We start from the raw sequence: 21,347 nt of genomic DNA, 5'->3' as shown, positions 1-21,347 counted from the left end.
GCTGGTATATGGGTTTGTACCTGTCGAACGCTTGAATGTGAAGAGGACAAGGAAAGGGGATGCTAACGTTTGTGCGATTGGTCATCTTTCATGTCCTTCGGCGGACTCGTCCTTGCGTCCCTCCACTCTACGAGTACATCTCTAATGTCCGTGCGCAATCGAGTATGTTTTACCCTGAATTCACTTCACCCGACTGTTCTTGTAAACACGCGATCTATTCATGTTCATGTCCATGTCCATGTCGATTTCTTTCCTGTCCCCTTCTTTCTCTATACTATATATTATACACCAACCATTGTCATCACACGTTCCAAACGGGACCAGGAGTAACGAGCAGAAGAGAGCAAGTATAACGTACAACCTAAGTATGTCACTACTACAATGAGACCCCCTTCAAGAAGCGATGGTCGACAATTCCAAACACGCGACCGAGGTTTACCTCCCTTACGACCCTACAATAGCCCTTCGGAGCGGCTCCTTCGGTACGATATCGCTCAACCTATTCATCGACTCGGACTCACGGATGAATCTTCTCGAGGCTCCGCACCAAGCACGACCCGGCAAGAAGGAACCAATGTCGAAATTATGATTGAACAGCCCGTGGCAGGCCCATCGAGACGGAAGAAGGAAGTCTCCGTAGGAAGAACAAGGCATGAAAGCGTGGATGCGAGTGTCAAGGGAGCTAGGAAGATAGCCCCTGGTGGAGGATATCAACCTCGCTCGACTACTGGAGATTCCAGTTCCAATGCCATGCAGCACGTCCAAGAAGCCACGAGGGACTCGCTCAGTAGGAACGAACACGATATCGCCAGTAACAACCGAGCGGTGATCTACTCTGAACTTGGACCTTCGAAGCTGCGACGTGTACTTCCACTTGAGGATATACATCAGAATCAGACTTTGTCGACGTGTTCAACGCTGAAAGGAGGATCCGAGTTTCGACCATATCAAATATCACCTTCTCCGCCCAGTCAACGCAATTCGTCCAACGCTTCTTCCTCAAGATCCCATATACCTCAACCTCCTCACCACACTCTCGAGCCCTCCAAATCATCAGAGCACTCCAGACCACATCGTTCGTCTGTTCCAACACTCGATCCCAACTCTATATCTCCCAGCAGGTCATCACAGAACCAAACCAACAACCACCGCAAACGGATGATGACAACCTCTTCCTCGTCTCAAGGGGGTTCATCCAAAAGGCTCAAATTTCCTAGACAAGTCGCCCCGCGCATGACGACGGAGATTATAGATCTGACACATCTAGATACCGACGAGGAAGAAGAGGAAGAAGAATTACCGGAATTTGTTGGTTCTATAATGGAAAGAACGAAGGATGAACGCGTTTCGCCTGGAGAAATATCGATGGATCAAGATTTATCGATTACACCGACACGACATAATCGGTTGATCGACGAGATCGACCTGCCATTTGTATCAACAGGAGGTCGTCGTTCTCTCACCGTATCTGATTCTCGCTCCACCATCTCTCCTGAAGCCCTACAGCGGATATACTCGCATGATTTAGATCGGTCATTGGACGCGGACGGGATTTGGAAGATCGCTTGTAATCCCCTTGATCGATTTTGGACATTTCACTCCGATAGATTAGTTCTTGATGGATTAGCAGGAAAGGAAGAATATGTTGGATCACCTCTGCGGAAGATGAAGACGATAATGACGGAGACCGTGGCGAAATATTTGAGAAAGAAGCGTCGAAAGGAAAAGGTCACTGTAAATGTATGTTGATCTGCCCAGATAAGCCTCCTAATCGATATTAAACTGATATTCATGGCATACAGAACAACCCACCTACCAGAGGTTTACCGTTCTTACCTCGGAATATACGGGCTGGCATCGCTCATCTTGCAGAAATGAAGTTCCCGAACCTTCACAGCAGGGATAGGAAGAAGAGTAGACCGAAGGGACGTTTTGAGAAATTTTGGAATAGTTGCATCCAGCGGGAAAATAACATACATACTTGGTGAGTTGACTTGCCGTCCTCCTACTTCGTGCATACGGCTGAAAGTGGTCTGATGACAATTGGGAATGTAGTCGGGAAGATCGATGGTTCGTTATTAAACTTGGTCGATTTGAGATGCTGGACCGGGCGATATTTGATCTAATTCAAATACCTGATTCTGTTCGAATCGAAGTATTTCGTGGAAGTGTAAGTGATGCAATGATTCCTCTCCGCTTCACTCCCTGCCTTTACTGCAACCGATTATGCTGATTGATCTCATCGGTTCTTCCGTACTCAGTCTGATAAACCTGCATTCTCCAACACGTTTAAACTACACAATCTTGCGATACGTCCCTCCGAGGTCAGATTGCCATTCTCAATTCCGAATACTACCGCAACTCCACAATCAAATCCCACTGAAGGACCCTTCTCGCCTTTCTCAATCGAAGCCAGATTCTACAGAGGTTCGAAGCTCTTGTATGACGGACCATTACGATCCGAATCGCGTTTTGTGGTGTGTGCAGATGGTACTTTCATTCCCAATCCCGAACACCGACCTGTCGACTTACGCTGTGCGTCTGGGAAACACTTCAGATTGTTACCCGCTCCTTCGTGGGCTTGGGATCCCGCTACGACCCTTCGACCATTACCTAGAAAGATTATTCCGAAACGGCCACGTACGACCAATATCCACTTGATTGATAATTCGAGGACAGTTGATCCGGGTACTACTGTTCTACTAAGGGAGGTAATAGAAAATTTTGATAGTGAGGAAGAGGTGGCTACGTACCTTGCTATCGTGTATAAAGGCAATTTTCAAGTTAAGGTGACAAGGCAACGGGTAAGTCCCCTTGTTCACATCAGCCTATGGCGGGCGTATCGATGCTGATTCACAGCATGCAGTCGGATCATCGGACAATAACGACGATCGAATTGATCAGAGTTGGAGATCATCGAGATGATGATCTGCGTCACAATGAGACGGATCGACAGAGCATTACCACGGAAGATCTCGAGGGGCTTGTATCTGTTGTTGAAGAAGTAGGAACGACTTCACCGGATGAGAGGGGACAGGTGATGCCCGGCAATCCGTCACTGGGAGCCCATTCTGGCGTGTCTATGGTAGACCAAGCGAAGAGCAATGCTACGGGTATAGGTGGGATGCGAACGATATCTTTCAATCGTCAGGAAGCCATGTCTGCTGGTCCGACTCTCAAAATCAATTCGCTTCCCTCTCGCTCTCCTCACATACCTCAACTGCACCATGAGCTTGCGCTACCTTCATTTTCTGATACTGGGAACGTTGTTACTAGCGATTTACCCAGAATCACTTCATGCACCACTTCACCTAATCTAGAGCTATTACCCCTCGTCGGTAAACAGGACGCAACATTGCCTACCGACAAGGAAGATATGGTCAATACCAATGTTACAGAAAATTATGATTCAACACCGCTCAAACGTCCAACTCAGCTGCCCCTTGGTACCTCTAGCTCCCATCCAACCACCAAGCTTACCTTCAAAGCACCCCTTCCCACCGTCCAAACAGTAATTGATACTCTCAAACCTACCTCCAACGGACTGGCAGGACCATCCATGTCTAATCGAGTCAACGAATATACGAGGTGGTCAACTCGGATCGATCCTGGTACGTTGGCTGATCTGTTCCCTGCGCTGGATGAAGTGTGGGATGGAGGGGAGATTAGACATATCATAAGGGATCATGAGGAGGTGAGCTGCTCTTCTTACAGAATCATCACTCATCAAATGAGGATGTGATGCTGATGATTGAGCGATAGTCCGTGATTTGGACGAGATACCATGTGAGTTTAACCACCCTCACGAGAACCCATGGTATCTAGCTGACGATGATGCTCGTATTGATAGCTTACCGAAAAACAGAGGTTTATGGCTTGTTGCTGGAATAGATGGGTGTATCAGATGGGGTGTGTGTTTCTCATTCGCATTCCGGCAAGATAAAGCATATGAACGGTGATTGACGATGATATGTTGTGCAGGCCAATACCACTTTCAGGTCGATCGAATTACTATAGATCCTTCATAGGGGCTTATGGGGGAGTGATGCTCCGAGCGGGATTGACCAGGGAAATAGGAGATCATCTACGAGTGAGCACAATGATTCTCTCTATGCTTCGCTGTGTACACCGTGGCTCTTGCTTAGGCTGATGTTGATTGGTTATGTTCTCAGATTCTCTGGAGAGATAAGTATATATCTCTGACAGAGATGGGCGGGGTTCTGAGGTTGTGGAATGAAGTTTCGGGATTTCAAGGGAAGTTGAGAGAGGAGAGGGCGAAGAAGGAGGAGAACAATCAACCTCAAGGGAGAGAAATTGGTTCTTAGGGATGAGGGTTTGGATCATTTGATTATCTACTTGGTTGGCTGGACATCTACAACATTCCGGTCGATACTCCCGAGTACCACTTTGATGCGGAGCAAGTGCATGGCCGGTAGTTGTATCACTTGTATCTATGGTATTCTATTGTATATTGTTAGACCTCTATAATGATGATGAAGCATAACGATTCATGTCCAATCGTGCACTTAACTTACCAATTGACATCCCCGCGTATCTTTCGACCGACGATTTCCTCAGCATGAACGTGAATCAGACAGATGAATATGGAAATGCATGTAAAATACAACACTCTGACCATTGACGAACAATAATCTCTGCCGAGCCGAAGCTGACCTGTAAACGCATCACATGACTTTCTGCTGTTTGTTCTCCCCCCCTCCAAAATCATCTTCCGCCCCTCTCTTCGTGCCCATTCCCATCCCCATTCCCGGTCCTCGAGGCGGTACCCTCCCCGTCAAAGCAGGCGCGAATGGTACACCCCCTCCTCTCCCACCTCTGATTCCTCCCCTGAATCCACCTCTCCCTCTGTTCATACCGAATTGCTGTTGTTGTTGGTGCTGATGTTGGAAGGGGACTTGATTACCCATTCCCATATTGTTCATCCCCATCCCGTTCATATTGTTCATTCCCATCATGCCCATGTTCATACCATCCATCATCCCCATTTGACCCATCATGCCCATGTTCATGTCGTTCATCATCATCATGTTCATTTGGTTCATCTCGTTAAATCCATTTTGATTCCCGCCAAACCCATTGTTCATATTGCCGTTACCTATTTGACCTAATGGGACCTGCGCACCACCGTTGTTGAGGTTCATCATTTGGATTTTCAATAGTTGAGTCTGGAGTAATTGGATTTGCTGAGTTAGGATGTTCCTGGCGGGTGGAAGGAGGGACGGGTTGAGAAGCATCTTCTTTGCCTGAGTTCACGAATATCAGCTTTCATGACCTAGCCTTGGCATCTATAGGAAAGACCACTCACCCCAATGAGATACGTATTTATCACCTGCGGTGTTAGATTATCAAGATCGATCGCTTGTCCATTCGCACCTATTATCTGGTTTTGATTCTGATTTTGATTCCGATCATTTTCAGTGTTGACATTAGGTCCAAGGTTCGGTCGAGGGTTCTTTTCAGCTTTGGTAGGTGATATAGCACCTTCTTCGATCTGACATCATTTCATCAAACCGTCAATACCTTATTTTTTGGAAAAAATGAAATTGTGGAAAACCGAAACCTCACCTCTTCGTCACCTTTGACCTCGTCTTGTCCGTCCTGTTCCATCCCATTCTCCTCTCCTCCGTCCTCGTCCCCACCCCCACTCTCCTCCTTCTCCTTCTCATCACTCTCTTTCTTCTCCTTCGTGGACCTCTCAACCTCCCCTTCCACATACCTATTGACCTTCTCCCTCAACTCGGTGTTAGGAATCAGCTTATCCAAGCTCTGGACCTTCGATTCGCAAGTGAAGCATTCAAATTCGTTCTCCAGCAAATGATTCGTAATGCACTCTTCACAGAAGTTGGTCTTGCAGCATGGAGTGGTTGTAGCTTCCCAGACCAGTTTCTTGCAGATTGGACAAATCAAAGCAGCATCTAAAGGCTGGGAATCTCTGACGTCTGATCCGGTGAGAGCTCGAGGTTTCGCGGCGGCTTGTTTTTGCCATTGACGTCTGATTAAACAGATTTTATATCAGTCTCAAATAGTGGTATACATGTACCCGGTCATTCATGTGATGGCCATTGTACGAGATGTTCATTTGTATCACAATTTGAAGAAAGTTGAACTCACTGATCAGGAACAGCCCTCACAAACCCACCATCAGCGGTCAACATTGCACCACCACTTGATCCCTCGACTCCACCAGGTGTCTCGACGGTCTTCAAGAAACTTCTGGGGATACCCGTGACTCTAACAAATCGCTTGCGGTCGTTCGCTCCTGGATCCTCATTGTCTGGACAATTTTCGATCCAATGGCCTGAAAAACAGTGTAACATGTCAGCTGAAGGTATCGTTACGTCTTGAATGGACGATAAGAAACAGCTTCGACACTAACCTTTCTTACCACACCTATAACATATATAACCTGCTGGAGGCTCTTTATCGTGCTGCAGACCGAAATCATACTTCTGATTCGCAGCTGCCACGGCAGATCCGGAAGGTTTGTTGGTCCGCGCTGCTCTAGCTGCGGGTGCTCGGTAACCTCTAAACGTCCAAATCAGCACGACGCCCATATGTGCACCTTCGAGTGACGTGTCGAGTGGTTCACAGTGTTACTCACGCTGACATATCCTCCTGCATCTGTTCCCACGTTTCCGCCCCTTGAGCCAGGACAGCCGCAATCTTAGCATCTTCTTCTGCGTTTCCGGTCGATATCGGTACACTAGGTTCTCCGGGCTATGCGTTGTACACGGAGGGTCAGCACAAGTCACGTTATGAGGGACAGAGGTCAAATACGTGAAAGGGGCAAACTCAACTCACCTTCGCATCATCTTTCCCATCAAACCTCTTCGACATACTCCCAAACGTCCCTCCTGTACCTCTAATCCCACCGACCCTGTTCTGTTTATCCTGCATCGCCTGCCTCGCATGGGACTCAATCCTATGATCTCCCGTCAGAGCGTCCGCAGCTGAGGTTCCGACAATATAATTCTGGGCGTTTCCTCTGCCTTTGGCTGAGGAGGGGAGTCGTCGGGCGATTAGGGAGGATGATCGTGGGATTTGGTGGTTGTCGTCTTTGAATTCTGCAATATCAGATAGATCTCAGCTTGAAGCTCGCAATATATATATATTTGCAGCCCTCAGATATACGATGGACACCGAGGGAGCAAGAGAGAATTTTGGGAAGACGAAGCACGGCACGCACCTTCACCAGTGACATTATCATATACACCAATATCGAAATCTTTCCCATTTCCCATCTTATTCCCCAAGATGATCTCCCTCTTGAGATCAAACACGGATATGTGGGTTCCATCGAAGGTGACCCGCTGCTCATTTCGGCCAGCCCCCCAGCGGTAGAATACTGTTGACATGTTGAGAGATGGCTGTTATCGTACGACGGAATGAAATGAAGATGAGAGATGAAAGATGTGAACAAGTGAGTTCATCCATCCAATCGATGTGGCCAAATATCTGTTTGTGCACGTACAGTACATACTGTTTCTTGCTTTCCCACGGTCAATCGCGGTTCCGTTCCTGTTCCTGGTCCATACTGTAGTGGGCTCTCTCAGTGGCAGTGGCATGTACGGTACACCGTCTTTGTAAAGCTTTGAAATTACAGCACTGTACAACTATCTATACACTGAGAGCGCTCAATGTCCTGAGATAACCCTTGTCCATCAGCCCCCCGAACCAACTTCGATCTCCGAGCCATGACAGCATCTTTGTACATTTGCAATTTGTCCCTTTCGTAACTCCAAAACTCCTTGATCACCTTCTGATTCGTTTCATCGTTGTCATGATCACTGATGATCAAGGTGTCGAAATGATTGGCGATACGTGCTCGGTGGTTGACCTTATCGTAGTACAGGTTCAACGCAACAATGTCGGTATCATGGAAGAATCCAAGAGAATGAAAGGTATCGTAGGCGGAGTGAAATTTTGACCTAGTTCCACAGAAGTCAGTGGCATGTTCCTTAATCGCAGATCTTGTTCTATAAGCTGTACGCCATGTGCATTCTCATTGAGAGGGTTTCGTCCTTTCAGTTAGAGAAGGAATACTTTACATGATCGGTGGGGATCAACGAGAGATGAACTAACACTTACCAGATTTCGATATCAACGTCGTCATCATACAAGCCCGTCCACGCATCTCCGACCAGTTCACCTGGATCTTCAAATATCATCCCATAGAGCTCCACCGTGACATCTCCATTTTGAGTCTCTCGAAAAGAAGTTTCGTAGGTACCAATATAAGCAGGAATCACGTCTTTTAAGGAGTTGCCATACTTTTGATAGAACTTCGATTCCCTCTTTATCCCCTCCAGGGCTTGGGTTTCGGTGAATCGTTCCTCTCTATTTGAGTATGGTGGTCTGGGTCCTAATCGCTCACCGGGGAAATGATGTAGATAAGTAAGCTGGACTAGGACGCTCTTTTCCGTCTTTGCATGGGGTTCTGCTGATTGTTGAGAAATGAGTTTTCCCCTGAAGACGTCCCATAGATGATTTCTAGTGACGAACTCTGACACTTCTATCCTGGGTTGGGCGATAGACGATAGTTCCGGCTCGATGTTGGCTCGAGGCTCGGTCGAGATGTGTGAGGGCCCGGCGACAGGAGGTTGTCCTGCCTGAACTCGTCGCGCGGGTCGGCTTGGCACAGACACGGACTGTCGAGATTGAGTGGTGGGAGGGGTATATGTCGAAGAGGAAGGTTCTATCCGTTGACAGGAAGAGTGGTCATTGTTAGTGAAAGGAGTTGCTACGAGAGTGGACCAGCCGAGTTGAAATGCTCACGATTGATTTCAACTCGGATCGCAGCCTCGGAGGGCTCGAGTGTGGGTGTACTCTTACCTTTGGATGGCATTTGATCAAAGGGGGTTCTCTCCATAGAGACCCCTTGTTCCAATTGAGGAAACCAGATGATGCGCTCCCAGCTATCTAGATCAACATCCTCAAGTAATCCAGCTCGAATTTGCAAGTGGAATCTGTTGAAGATGCTCATTATGGTGGTCGATTCCGCGTAATCTGTCTGAAGAGAAGGTGTTGTGGGTATATCGAGGATATCGAGTGTATTGATCGCTTGTATTACTTATGAGCGAGACAGTGATAGAGGCGTCGAGTCGATCGAGCAGATCAACTGATATTGCCACTGCTAAGGGGGGGCAGCTGAATTATGAAGGGTGTTCAGTCGTTCAGATGAATAGCAAACTTATCAGACAGAAGTAGCACGCTTCACCGTCTCGTCAACTCTGGTTTGGAATTTAGGGTTAAAACCTCCACTTGGCTGAACTGAATCGTCTGCCTGGACTCAAAGCTTCATACAGCATTGGACCTGGATTCCATCCACATGCATGTTAGTCGACAAGAAGTAAATGCTGAGACGGTATGAGATGCATACGGTATCGATCCGGACCAGGCAGGTGCTTGAGCGTCATTGCTGCTCCTTCTCCTCTTAACTCACTGCATCTACCAGATCAAAAGATCAGGTGGAGGTGTCCGGGGCAGTCACACAGGTTCAACATTGTTGAATGTAGTCTGAATGCACAAAACAGTGAATCGTACATGCAAATTATAGACAAGATAAAGGCAGTGGCAGTGACCCTGCATATGCTTCAGCTTGGGGGCAAGCTCATCCCCAATGAGCCATATGCATAGCTAGAGAAAGTTGATGCAAATTGTACGAGCAAGTACCAGCGCATTGGCTTCATGTGATCATTACGTAACTATTACCTGACATAGCCGATACTAGCAGACCTCGAGATGACACGTCAAGTTGGACAAGATTATGTGAATCAATGTCCTCTTTCCATTCACCTATCTATCACAGCATAACAAGAATACCAAAGACATCCACGATGGTCAGATCAACAACGATATTTAGAGTGCACGATGGACTACCATTAGCCGCTAGTGTAGATGACGAGAGTGTGAGTTCGACTTGTCATTTCACGAGGAATGTCAAACAGAAGGGGATGCTAACTTTGGTCGATGTTGATATGATTTAGACTGAAAAAGCATTAACAGAGTACAAACAACAATCCAAGCTCATCTTCAGAAGGCTCAACGCGAATAGTGAACCTGCCTGTTCGATCGAATCTGGACAATACACTTTACAGTGAGTTCAGGTTTACCATTGTCAACTGCCTTAATCTCTCCTCGACGGCATCTACAAGAGAGAAGAGATCCCGTGCTGATCTTGCATCCTGTAGCTACCTCATAGTCGACAAGGTGATTTACATGTGTATATGTGATTCCTCATATCCTCGTAAATTGGCTTTCAGTTATTTGGATGAACTGTCCAAGGAGTTCCAGAGGTCGTATGAGGGGAAGATCGAGGGTGTGACGAGACCATATGCATTTATGGGATTTGGTGGGTTATCTAATCTGATCTGAACTCATCCTATATATCCCAATTACCATCTCGTACTCTGTCCATCAACTGTGCCCGCCTTATCGTTCCACGTATACAAAACTAACCCAACCCAACAGACACATTCATCTCCAAAACCACCCGACTCTACCGCGACTCCCGCTCCCTAACCCAAGGATCCGGTCCCTCCGCCTCCGCCTCCTCCTCTTCTTCGTCCCAACCTCCAAACCAGCTCGACCAACTTAACGAGAACCTCAAAGACGTAACTCGAATAATGACGAAAAACATGGAAGATCTCCTCTGGCGTGGTGACTCGTTAGATAGGATGTCCCATTTATCTACTTCGCTTAGGTCGGAGTCTGCGAAATATAGGAAGGCAGCTAGGAATATTAATTTGCAGGCTTTGATCAGGAAGTGGGCGCCTGTGGGTGGGATTGGGTTTTTCGTGGTTCTTTTCTTGTGGTATAGGTTTTTCTAGATAAGAGAATATAGTGGATTCGACGGATCACTCACGACAGTTGGGAAGAAGGATGATATATGTTTGGTGGGATTGACTCAACAAGTTGCACCTGGACGTGAGGAAGATAACATTCAGAGTAGATTTGTACAAAGAAGATGATATGGGTATTTACAACATTACGATTTCGATATGTATCACAAATTATGAATATATACCCTTATGATTGTTCCGGCAAATATCAACTATGATGTGCATACAACCACGGTCGACTTCCTCATCACATGCAATAATGTATATACAACTGATTCTCCTCCTTCCTCCTTCTACCGCAAATACCTTACAAAGCCCCCTCAGTCAAATACCTCTGAAACCTAACCTGCAACAACCCCAATGTCCACCTCGCCTTCCTCCACCCCCCACCCAACACAACAATACAAGCGACAGTCACCAGCAGACTCACACTAACATCGACCAGCGCCCGTCTGATAGTAGATAGGAGGAACCATAATAATCTGATAGACAATTTCGATCTCCTCTTCCCAACTCTCGTGACTGTAATCTGATTTGACCCTGTCCCTCCACTGGGATTTCTAAGACGCTGTGAATCCCTCAACTCATCTTCCTCCAGCTGATCCAGCTCATCTTCGAACTCTGTATTCCCGTTCCACGAGAACCACCCGTTCTTCTTCCTATCGGCGTTGGCCTGTTTCCTCAGAATCATACTTTGGTTTCTCTCCAATATGGACAACCTCTCATGTAATGCCGAGAGGGAGGTTTGGATGTTCTGCAAATTCACAGATAAGTTCAGAGGAGCCTGGTTGAAGGTCGATGTCGATCCTGGTCCTGGTAATCTAGTGGGATAGTTTGTTATGGGCGTATGACCCGCAGTGGGGTGTGGTATACCTACGCCTAGGTAGGGAGAAATTGATGGATCAGGCGTATGGATCTGGATAAAATCTTTTACGGCGGGTAGGTTTGGTGAATACGTTGGCATCTGACCGATGTTTGGAGTAGGATTTCGCAGATAGCTTTGGTCGACCGGAGGTCTTTGGGATTGACGGAAAGAATGTATTGATCCTGATCTCTCGGCATGTCCTCCTGCCAGACTATGCGTCCGAGAGCCAACGGCTGGTATACTATCTTGATAGTTCCTTTGAGGCTGACTAATGGAGGGAGACTGATGAGCCTGAGAGAGGTTCAGTAGAGATCGATGCGAGGATGTGAGTGCTGAGGGAGGGACGATATCCTCCGCAACGTCCGGAGGGGGTAGGAGTGGATCGGGAGGTAACATGTTATATTTCGGTGGAGAGGGTTGAGCGATAGGAGAAGCTTGGGATGAGTGGTATGATGATGAGGAAGATGCTGGAGATACCGGTCTGAGTGGGGGTTCGTGTGCTGTGTTGAAGGATTCCAACTCTGATATATGGGTTTGAGAACCCTCAGAATCGCCATGTTTGCGGAGGATCTGAGATGTACATGCAGAACATCAGCCCTGCTTTTTGCTGGACGAAGCAATTCAGTTTACTCACCTTCAATAGAGCATTGACATACAACCGCTTGGCTTCTGGCTTGTCGATCCCTTTCTGCTTGTTCCATGCGTCCCTGTGACGGCAGTACATCAGCTTGTATGATAATGACATGGTCAAGACAGAGGTGGACGTACCATTTCGCTTTACCTAGAATATCTAACATCCCAGGTCGAGGTATCGATATATCACCTTCGGTAGCTGATTGTCGGACATCAAAAACAGAATGATCAGTGTCAACCCCTGGAAAGTAGACAGTTGATTAACTTACCCTGTTTGTACAAGGAGTACAACCACAACTTCTCTTCGTAAGATGTCTGTACAGGACCGCCTTTCGGTAAACTACTCATCACCCCCGATCAGCCATTTGTTGACAGTAAGCTTGATTGTTACATCACGATGGACTCACCTCTGTACGATATCTACTGCACGATGGAATTGGCTGATAGGGCTAGTATCAGCTTCCATTGGTGACGTGCAAAGCTGTGGTTGAAGCTGACAGACTTACCCATCTATATCAGCGAACAGACCCATCTTTACCAATCTGATATTCCTTGCTCAGTCGCGTGCGTTGAGATGACCTGTCGATCCGTTGTGTGAGTATCGATAGACTAAGCTCGGAAATGACTACTGCTATGGTAGATGATGCCCGTCCTTTCTCTGGTTGTCTGAGTGTACGTATCGGTGACGAGGATGAGCAGACTATATAAATAATTGATTACTGAATATCAACGATGATAATCTCATCGTGTGTATCTTTTCCCTCTGTTGACCGGTTCATGTTCAAGATACACCCGAGTTCAGTCTTAACATGTTACGTAATCGATCCCAATTTTTCGTTTTCATAGAATTTCAGGTTCGGACAAGTTGCAGGTGCGTTTGATCAAGTTTTTCAGATTTCAACTTGTATTTTGCACAAACAACCTTCACTCTCTACCTATCATACCCATATCACCTCAAACAAACAGGCGACGAGTACTCCCACCAGACCTCTCAGCAGCTCGTCGCCCTCAACAATCCCTCCTTTCATCGCATAACGACCTTCCCATACTTACTACCCTCAAGATGGATATCGCCCACTCAATCCACTCCGAGGTCACTTCCCTCTCATTCTCCTTCCTCTCCACCGACGATGTCAAGGCTATGTCAGTCAAGAAGCTGGACAACCCCATATTGCTGGATAATTTGAACTTGCCAACAAGAGGGGGGTTGTATGATCCTAAATTGGGGCCTATGACTGCTAGGGATGTGTGAGTGGTTTCAACCGTTGCACCTGAAGTAGTAACATAGCTTCTATCACTCATGCAGATACAATGCTAATGGTTTTATCTCGATACATAGATGCGAAACATGTCGTCTCTCCTACTTTGCCTGTCCAGGTCATTTCGGTCACATCGAACTCCCTACTCCTGTTTTCCACCCCCTCTTCATGAACCAATGTTATGGTCTGCTTCGTACAGTCTGTCTTTTCTGTCATCATTTCAAGATGCCCGAGTTGGTCGTGAGTGCCCATCTATCACATATTGTCGTACGGACAAAGGGTTGATAAACGTTTCTCCAGCTCGCCTCTTACGTCGCCCGTATACGACTTCTCGACGCCGGTCTTCTCACCGAGTCATATGAAGTCGCGCAGATATTCGCTAAAGCAATGGGTACACCAGCCAGCTCAAAAGATGATGAACCTGATGCCCTGGATGAAGAAGGTGGACATAAGACCATCTCAAGGGAAAATGCAGCGGAGCTCATAGTAAGAGTAGACGCATACGTCTCTGCGACTCTCGAAGCCGCCAAGAAAGTCTCAAATGGAAGTACAAGAGATTCGTATAAAGATGGACTGGTGTTTGAAGAGAGAAAGAGATTGTTGGCTGAGTTCTCAAAGAAGAATTGGGCGAAATGTAGTCGATGTTCTGCGTGAGTCAGCTTCCCTCCAGTTCTGTGCACAGAGCTCCACTCAAAGCTGATCTTGTCTATTCCTTCAGTCATGCTTATACCTTCCGAAAAGAGAAAGCCATCAAAATCATCGAGTACGACCTCACCTTGAAACACAAGCAATCCAACAAGATGGCTCATATCAAACGTAAAGACGTACTCGCCATCAGCTCAAAGTTCTCCAAACATCGACATTCCGCTGATCCTCAAGATATCGATGAGGGTATAGAGATGGAAAGCGATAAGAGCAGTAGCGCTGAGGAAGATAATGCTATGGATGTAGACGAGGAAGAGCCCATGGAGGAAAACGGAGACGAGGAGGATGAACAAGAAGAACTCGCTAGAACAGTAGCTAAATCAGCTAGTGGACAAGTAAAAGGTGCTAGAGGGAGGAACGAGCGAGTGATGTCTGCTGCTGAAGTGAGAGCACATCTCAGATTACTATTCGCCAAGGAACCTGAAATCTGTAAACTCCTTTATGGCCGACATGGTGGAAACTCAGTATCAAAATCAACCACATCAGGTCCAATGGCAGATATGTTCTTCATGGATGTGGTACCAGTCACACCGACTCGATTCAGACCACCAGCCAAGATGGGAGAAGAATTATTCGAAAACTCTCAAAATTCTTTGCTTTCAGCTGTGATGACCACTTCGCATAGAATCCAGGAACTGAACGGAAAATTGATAGAACAAGCTAAGGCTGAAAAGGGAGAAGCTGTATTAGACGCTATTGCCAAGGCGGATGGTGCGAGGGCTTTCGAGCTGCTGCTGGAAGCTTTGATCAAGCTACAACATGATGTCAACAGTTTCATGGACAGTACGAAGAACCCTACAGTAATGAGGCAAGGTCAATTACCTCCTCAGGGTGTGAAGCAATTATTGGAGAAGAAGGAGGGTCTGTTCAGAAAACATATGATGGTAAGTTGGCTTGAGAACCAGACTATATACATCAACTGACATTCTGATTAGGGTAAACGAGTAAATTACGCTGCTCGATCAGTTATCTCGCCAGATATCAACATTGAAACCAACGAGATCGGTATTCCACCTGTATTCGCCAAGAAGTTGACCTACCCTGAGCCCGTCACCGAGCAGAATGTCCACTGGTTGAGACAGTTGGTGATAAATGGGCCTAAGAATCACCCCGGTGCGGCTTTGGTGCAGAATGAGGATGGAACCCAGATATCTCTGGTGAGTATTGAAAGTCAGCGTCGTATATGTGTTTGAGCTGAATCGTTTCGCTTAGGATCGAACCACACCTGAGCAACGAGTCGCCATCGCCAATCAGCTGTTGACCCCTCAAGGCGATGATCACGGTATCGGAAGCAGTACTGGACCGCCCAAGAGAAACAAGAAGGTATACCGACATATCCAGGATGGTGATGTTGTCATTCTCAATCGACAACCCACCTTGCATAAACCCAGTATGATGGTACATAAAGTCAAAGTGCTGTTAGGAGAGAAGACTATCCGAATGCACTACGCCAACTGTAACTCTTATAACGCCGATTTCGATGGTGACGAGATGAACATTCATTTCCCCCAGAACGAAGTCGCTCGAGCCGAAGCCAAATTCATCGCCAATACCGATAACCAGTATCTCGTACCTACATCTGGTAACCCACTTCGAGGTTTGATCCAAGATCATGTAGTTGCTGGTGTATGGATGTGCAACAAATCTTCCTTCTTTACACGACAGGAATACTTCCAACTTATCTACGGTGCTTTAAGAACGGAAGATAACTATACTGGACGAGACAAGATTATCACTCTTCCTCCGGCAGTCTTCAAGCCTCGACCTCTTTGGACCGGTAAACAAATCTTCTCTACCATCATGGCGAACCTGACTCCTCGAAATGCCAAAGGTCTGAACCTGACATCGAAGAACAAGGTCCAGAATAAGCTTTGGAGAAGAGATGATTCGTCCGACCCAGCAATGTCAGAAGAAAACGTGATCTTCCTTGATGGTCATTTGATCTGTGGTGTTTTGGATAAATCACAATATGGTGCTTCCGCTTATGGTCTTGTTCATTCCGTCCACGAATTATACGGTCCTTATATCGCCAACCGACTTCTCGGTGTATTGAGTAGATTGTTGACGAAGTATCTTCAGCATAACGCTTTCTCCTGTAGAATGGACGATTTGATCCTTACCGCCGAAGGAGAGAAGATGAGGAAGGATATCCTTGATAAGGCCTCGGGAGATGGTGCCACGGCTGCTATGAAGTATGTTGGTCTACCTGAAGGTTCAAAGATCGAAGATCCCGATACTGCCAAGAACCTTGCGATCCGACTCGAAGAGATCTTACGTGACGACCATCTTATGGCAGGTCTTGACGCAGTCATGCAATCAGCTTTCAACAAAACCACTTCAAAGATCAACAATGATGTTCTCCCCGATCACTTGGTCCGACCTTTCCCCGACAACAATATGCAAATGATGACTATATCCGGTGCCAAGGGATCCAAAGTCAATGCTTCCCAGATCTCCACATTACTAGGTCAACAAGCCTTAGAAGGTCGACGTGTACCTACGATGGTATCTGGTAAGACCCTCCCAGCGTTCAAACCATTCGATACTAGTGCCAGGGCGGGTGGATACGTCGCCAATCGTTTCTTGACCGGTATCCGACCTCAAGAGTATTACTTCCATTGTATGGCCGGTAGAGAAGGTTTGATCGATACTGCCGTCAAGACCAGTAGATCAGGTTATCTCCAACGATGTCTCATCAAGCACCTTGAAGGTGTCAGAGTGCATTATGATCATACTGTTCGAGACAGTGATTCCTCAATCTTGCAATTCATGTATGGGGAAGATTCATTAGATGTGACCAAGCAGAAACATCTGGAACATTTCGATTTCGCCGCACGAAACCATACATCCCTCATCAACAAGATTCGACCAGGGGATATCCAAGGTAAAGTCAATGATGATGCGATTTCACACATGAAGAAGGCATTGAAGAAACCACACAAGTACGAACCTGCCTTGGCTATCTTCTCACCATCGAGATATATCGGTTCGATGTCTGAAGAATACGCCAAGAAACTCGATAAATACATTGATGATAACAAGTTTGGATATATCTCGAAGAAGGGAGTGAACAAGTCTAGTCCTTATGCTAGTGAGCGGATTGCCGATAAGGACTTTATGAAGCTTGCTAGAGCGAGGTATATGAGGAGTTTGGTCGAGCCTGGAGAAGCTGTGGGTCTTTTGGCGAGTCAGGGTGTAGGAGAGCCTTCTACCCAGATGACGTTGAACACTTTCCATTTGGCTGGTGAGTTTGTACACACTCTACATTGCATCAGCTTCGATTATCGTGAAGGACCTAATTGATCAAAAATCGTAATGAACAGGTCACGGTGCCGCAAACGTCACACTTGGTATTCCCCGATTGAGAGAAATCGTCATGACGGCTTCGTCCAAACCTACCACACCAACTATGAAGCTTCCTCTGAGAGAAACCGTCTCTGACAAACACACCGAATCGTTCATCAAACAAGTATCTCGATTAACATTATCTCAGGTGGTCGAGAGAGTCACTGTGACCGAGAGATTATCTTCCAAAGCATCCGAATCTAGCGGTACGAGGCAAAGGAAATATACCGTCTTACTTGAATTCTACCCTCAAGAAGAGTATGCGCCTGAATACGAAATCACCTCTGAACAGCTCCACGAATCCTTGGCTTTCTCCTTCGCCCCTCGACTGAAGAAGGAAATTCTGGGTGAAATGAGAATAGTGGCAAAATCTGCTCAACAAGACTTGCAAGTGGGTAAAGGTCTGAAAGTCCGATCAGGAGCGGATGAGCTGGAGGAAGACGCAGATGTGGATAATGAGGGAAATGCCCGAAGGAGAGGAAAGGATGATGAGTTGGATAATGAGAATGACGATTTGGATGCCTACAATCAGAAGAGGATGAAACAATCTCGACAACATGAGTATGAGGAGGATTCCAATGCCGATTCTGGAATTGCGGATCTAGAGGATTTCGTTGAGAAGGAATTGGCCGATGATGCGGACGATGATGCTGAGGAGGAGGATGCGATTGAGAAGGCTAGGAGGGATCAGAAGTCGGATGATCTGGCGGAGCTTTTTAAGTTGGCTTCTAAGTATGCTACGACGTTTAGCTTTGATGCGCATCAAGGGAGGTCGGCGCAATTTGACTTGGAGGTGGGTGTTTTGTCTCTCATCTGTTCTCAATTCCTTCTACTTGTCTCCATTGCGGCTTTTTTTCAGTAGGGGATGGTCGAGGTACTGAGATGACAGGTGCTGATTCTGCATTTGATGTTTTAGTTCCCCGCAAATGCGCCCAAGTTGTTATTGGTAGATCTGATCGAACGAACTTGTCGAGCGGCGGTGGTTCATGAAATCACAAATATCGGCCGATGTATGAAGATCTTCAGTGATAAAGGTGATTTCACTGTGAGTGGTGGTTCTCCCTAGACATGCTGCTTCAGCCACATCTCCGACTCTTAGGGTTTGCTCTACCTGTACCTTGAAAATTGCACATGCTGATTGTCTGAGTACGCGTAGCGAACCCTCATCACCGAAGGATCCAACTTACGAGGCATGTGGGCCCTTGCCGATGAGCTGGTCGACCTCGATCGTCTAGCTTCCAACGATATCTATGCGATCCTCACGACGTACGGTGTGGAAGCTGCCAGAAGAGCTATCATAGATGAGATCAGTAGTGTCTTTGGGGCTTATGGTATTGCGGTGGATTATAGGCATTTGACGATTATTGCGGATTACATGGTGAGTCTTGCGTTCTTCGACATAGCATCGACATATTGTGATCTCGCCTTGTCAATAATACTTACTGATCTCTTGGTGTATGATACAGACCCACGCAGGAGGATACAGACCGTTCAACCGAACGGGTATAGCAGCCAAATCTTCACCCCTCCTCAAAGCCTCTTTCGAAACTACCGTCGCGTTCTTATCTGAAGCTACCCTTCATGGCGATTTCGACGACCTCACTTCACCCGCTGCTAAGATCGTGCTTGGTAAACCTTCTTCTAGCGGAACGGGCGCGTTCGATATCAGGGCTCCTACTAGGATTGCATAGGCTGTTTCTTCGTTTTTTTGGTAGTCCATACATACATTTATTATTCACCTTTTTGTGCATTCTCTTGCTTTTGGTTTCGTTGATAAAGATAATTATTCATGCATAGTTTGGTATCTAGCCCTTTCTGACCCGGGATATCCTCCATACTATCCTTCGCTTCTTGCACCAAGATCCCCATGGGGAACGAAAGCTGGATTATACTTGTACTGAGATTCCAAGAATACATCTTCTCTACATTATCGTACATCCATCTTCACCACCCAATGAACCTAATGCGCCTAGATCCTAGATTTGAGAAAAGTACATTGCAATGTCAACTCAAATTCACTTCTTCAGTCCAATTAAACCCAGATAGATCGAGTTAAAATCAAAATCAACTCACAAATCCCTCCGGCAAATCACCCATAATCTCCTTTGGAGGTCCCCCCAAATCCTGCATCTCACTCACCAACCCCGCTATCTCTTTACCGTCCTTCTCGTCCGAGTAAGTTGGTTTGGCGAATAGCTGGACTATCTTTTGGACGACCTCGTTTTGCTGGCGGTACTTCGTCAGATCTTCGGAGGTGACTCCCGGTGGTGGAGAGGCGAGATAGGGTGGGTACTGGGTATCAATCATGAGATATCAGCTTGGGTTCATCATGGATTTACAAAGATGCAGAGATATGCATATGGTGATTGTAGTATATGACCAATGTGGAGAATAGGGACGTGATGGAACTTGATGAATGGTATGAGGTGTAGCCCATATAGTTGAGATAGGGGTCCTAGCTCATCAGCATGGAGAGTGAAAAACCGGACCCACCTTCGAAGCCAGCTCATTCATGGGTTCCTCCAACACCTCCCTATTCATCAACTGCCTCATCATACCTTCCAACACATCCGCCAATTCCCCATCATCATCCCCTCCATCACCCAAATTCAAATCCTTCAGTAAATCCGGATCACCGCCCAGACTCGCTAAGAGCGCTGATAAATCCGGTTGTTGTCCGTTGGCCGCACCGCCGGACGGCTTGCTACCAGCTTTATTGAGCGATTCGAGCGTCTTGGCCAACGTCTCTTCGTAGCTTGCTTTTGGCTTCTGCGAAGATGAGGGCTGTGAATTTGAGGTCGAGGTTGAAGGCTGATCATCTAATCCCATTGCCTTTAAACCTTCTCCAGATAAGACCATCTCCAATGCTTTTTGCCATGCTTCCTCTTCCGCTTCTTTGCTTAGTCCTCCTCCTGTGCTCGGTGATGGTAATTTACCGTTGCCATTCGGAGCTGAGCTGGATGAAGGAGCGTCAGGCATTGGTCCTGGCGGATGCGTACCTGCTAGTTGCTTGAGAAGCTCGTCCATCCCTTCCATAAGGGAAGATTCGAAATCATCTTCGTCGGTTGTTTGAGTTTGACTCGTCTGCGCCGGGGCGGGAAGGGGAGAAGGGGGTACAGTAGGTTTTTGAGATGAAGAGGGGTTGTTAAAAGATGCTAGCACATCTGTGGAGGATACGAAAGGTCACATCAGCTTTGCGATGGGAGTGAGAGTGGCCAGAAGGAGTCAACCAAAACATACCATCTAAATCGTCCAGATCATCATCGTCTTCATCCTCGACTGTGGGATTCCGGTATGATTTGGATGATTCTGCTTGTTCTGGAGGGTGCATCTTTGAGTCGAGTGTGACAAGATGAGTTGTTGCCAGGGCAAGATGGCTTACCAAAGTAGAATGCTGGAAGAATAAGAATAGTTATTCACCTTGTTCTTATCGTTGGGACCACCACAACACTCATACGGTTAGACAGATACCACCATTAGCCGGTATCACACAGTTTAGACGAGTTTAAATGCCACGTCAATGCGCACAGTGTGTCTGCCACGTGTTATCTCTTAGACGCGATGATGATGATGATGATTTCCCATGGGATGGACCAACAGGATATCAACAACGAATATACTACGAGTACTCCACTTGACACTGTCCACTGCATACCATCACCATTGACAACAACAACA

General features: G+C 46.8%; 7 protein-coding genes across 7 annotated transcripts; 3 read left to right on the top strand and 4 right to left on the bottom strand.

The window, feature by feature from the left end:
- Positions 1-381: 381 nt before the first annotated feature.
- I302_106651 (uncharacterized protein) lies at positions 382-4,325 on the top strand (the record flags this gene model as incomplete). The annotated part of the gene is made up of 9 exons (XM_019192699.1): positions 382-1,740; positions 1,803-1,984; positions 2,056-2,170; positions 2,262-2,804; positions 2,867-3,694; positions 3,763-3,786; positions 3,851-3,909; positions 3,982-4,090; positions 4,173-4,325. The coding sequence occupies 9 exons, from the start codon at positions 382-384 to the stop codon at positions 4,323-4,325; spliced, it is 3,372 nt and encodes a 1,123-aa protein (XP_019045696.1).
- A 360-nt stretch (positions 4,326-4,685) lies between these two features.
- Positions 4,686-7,376, bottom strand: I302_106650 (uncharacterized protein; the record flags this gene model as incomplete). The annotated part of the gene is made up of 8 exons (XM_019192700.1): positions 4,686-5,264; positions 5,327-5,512; positions 5,587-6,013; positions 6,133-6,319; positions 6,398-6,546; positions 6,623-6,738; positions 6,823-7,085; positions 7,208-7,376. 8 exons carry the CDS (start codon positions 7,374-7,376, stop codon positions 4,686-4,688), a joined length of 2,076 nt encoding a protein of 691 aa, XP_019045697.1.
- Positions 7,377-8,105: 729 nt separating this feature from the next.
- I302_106649 (uncharacterized protein) lies at positions 8,106-9,004 on the bottom strand (the record flags this gene model as incomplete). The annotated part of the gene is made up of 2 exons (XM_019192701.1): positions 8,106-8,716; positions 8,797-9,004. The coding sequence occupies 2 exons, from the start codon at positions 9,002-9,004 to the stop codon at positions 8,106-8,108; spliced, it is 819 nt and encodes a 272-aa protein (XP_019045698.1).
- Positions 9,005-9,857: 853 nt separating this feature from the next.
- On the top strand, positions 9,858-10,850 carry I302_106648 (uncharacterized protein; the record flags this gene model as incomplete). Its single annotated transcript, XM_019192702.1, has 4 exons — positions 9,858-9,929; positions 10,008-10,117; positions 10,212-10,372; positions 10,492-10,850. 4 exons carry the CDS (start codon positions 9,858-9,860, stop codon positions 10,848-10,850), a joined length of 702 nt encoding a protein of 233 aa, XP_019045699.1.
- Positions 10,851-11,169: 319 nt separating this feature from the next.
- Positions 11,170-12,892, bottom strand: I302_106647 (uncharacterized protein; the record flags this gene model as incomplete). Its single annotated transcript, XM_019192703.2, has 6 exons — positions 11,170-12,297; positions 12,362-12,434; positions 12,496-12,559; positions 12,630-12,700; positions 12,768-12,800; positions 12,867-12,892. 6 exons carry the CDS (start codon positions 12,890-12,892, stop codon positions 11,170-11,172), a joined length of 1,395 nt encoding a protein of 464 aa, XP_019045700.2.
- Positions 12,893-13,423: 531 nt separating this feature from the next.
- Positions 13,424-19,360, top strand: I302_106646 (uncharacterized protein; the record flags this gene model as incomplete). The annotated part of the gene is made up of 10 exons (XM_019192704.1): positions 13,424-13,608; positions 13,700-13,859; positions 13,920-14,269; positions 14,338-15,208; positions 15,260-15,481; positions 15,537-17,568; positions 17,648-18,462; positions 18,586-18,714; positions 18,826-19,047; positions 19,136-19,360. The coding sequence occupies 10 exons, from the start codon at positions 13,424-13,426 to the stop codon at positions 19,358-19,360; spliced, it is 5,211 nt and encodes a 1,736-aa protein (XP_019045701.1).
- A 231-nt stretch (positions 19,361-19,591) lies between these two features.
- Positions 19,592-21,000, bottom strand: I302_106645 (uncharacterized protein; the record flags this gene model as incomplete). The annotated part of the gene is made up of 4 exons (XM_019192705.2): positions 19,592-19,645; positions 19,743-19,961; positions 20,163-20,833; positions 20,910-21,000. The coding sequence occupies 4 exons, from the start codon at positions 20,998-21,000 to the stop codon at positions 19,592-19,594; spliced, it is 1,035 nt and encodes a 344-aa protein (XP_019045702.2).
- Between the last annotated feature and the right edge of the window lie 347 nt (positions 21,001-21,347).

This window comes from Kwoniella bestiolae, chromosome 5 (assembly GCF_000512585.2).
Source record: "Kwoniella bestiolae CBS 10118 chromosome 5, complete sequence".
Lineage (NCBI taxonomy): Eukaryota > Fungi > Basidiomycota > Tremellomycetes > Tremellales > Cryptococcaceae > Kwoniella > Kwoniella bestiolae.
Note: the sequence above shows the minus strand (reverse complement) of the source record. Positions and strands in the feature narration are given on the sequence as shown.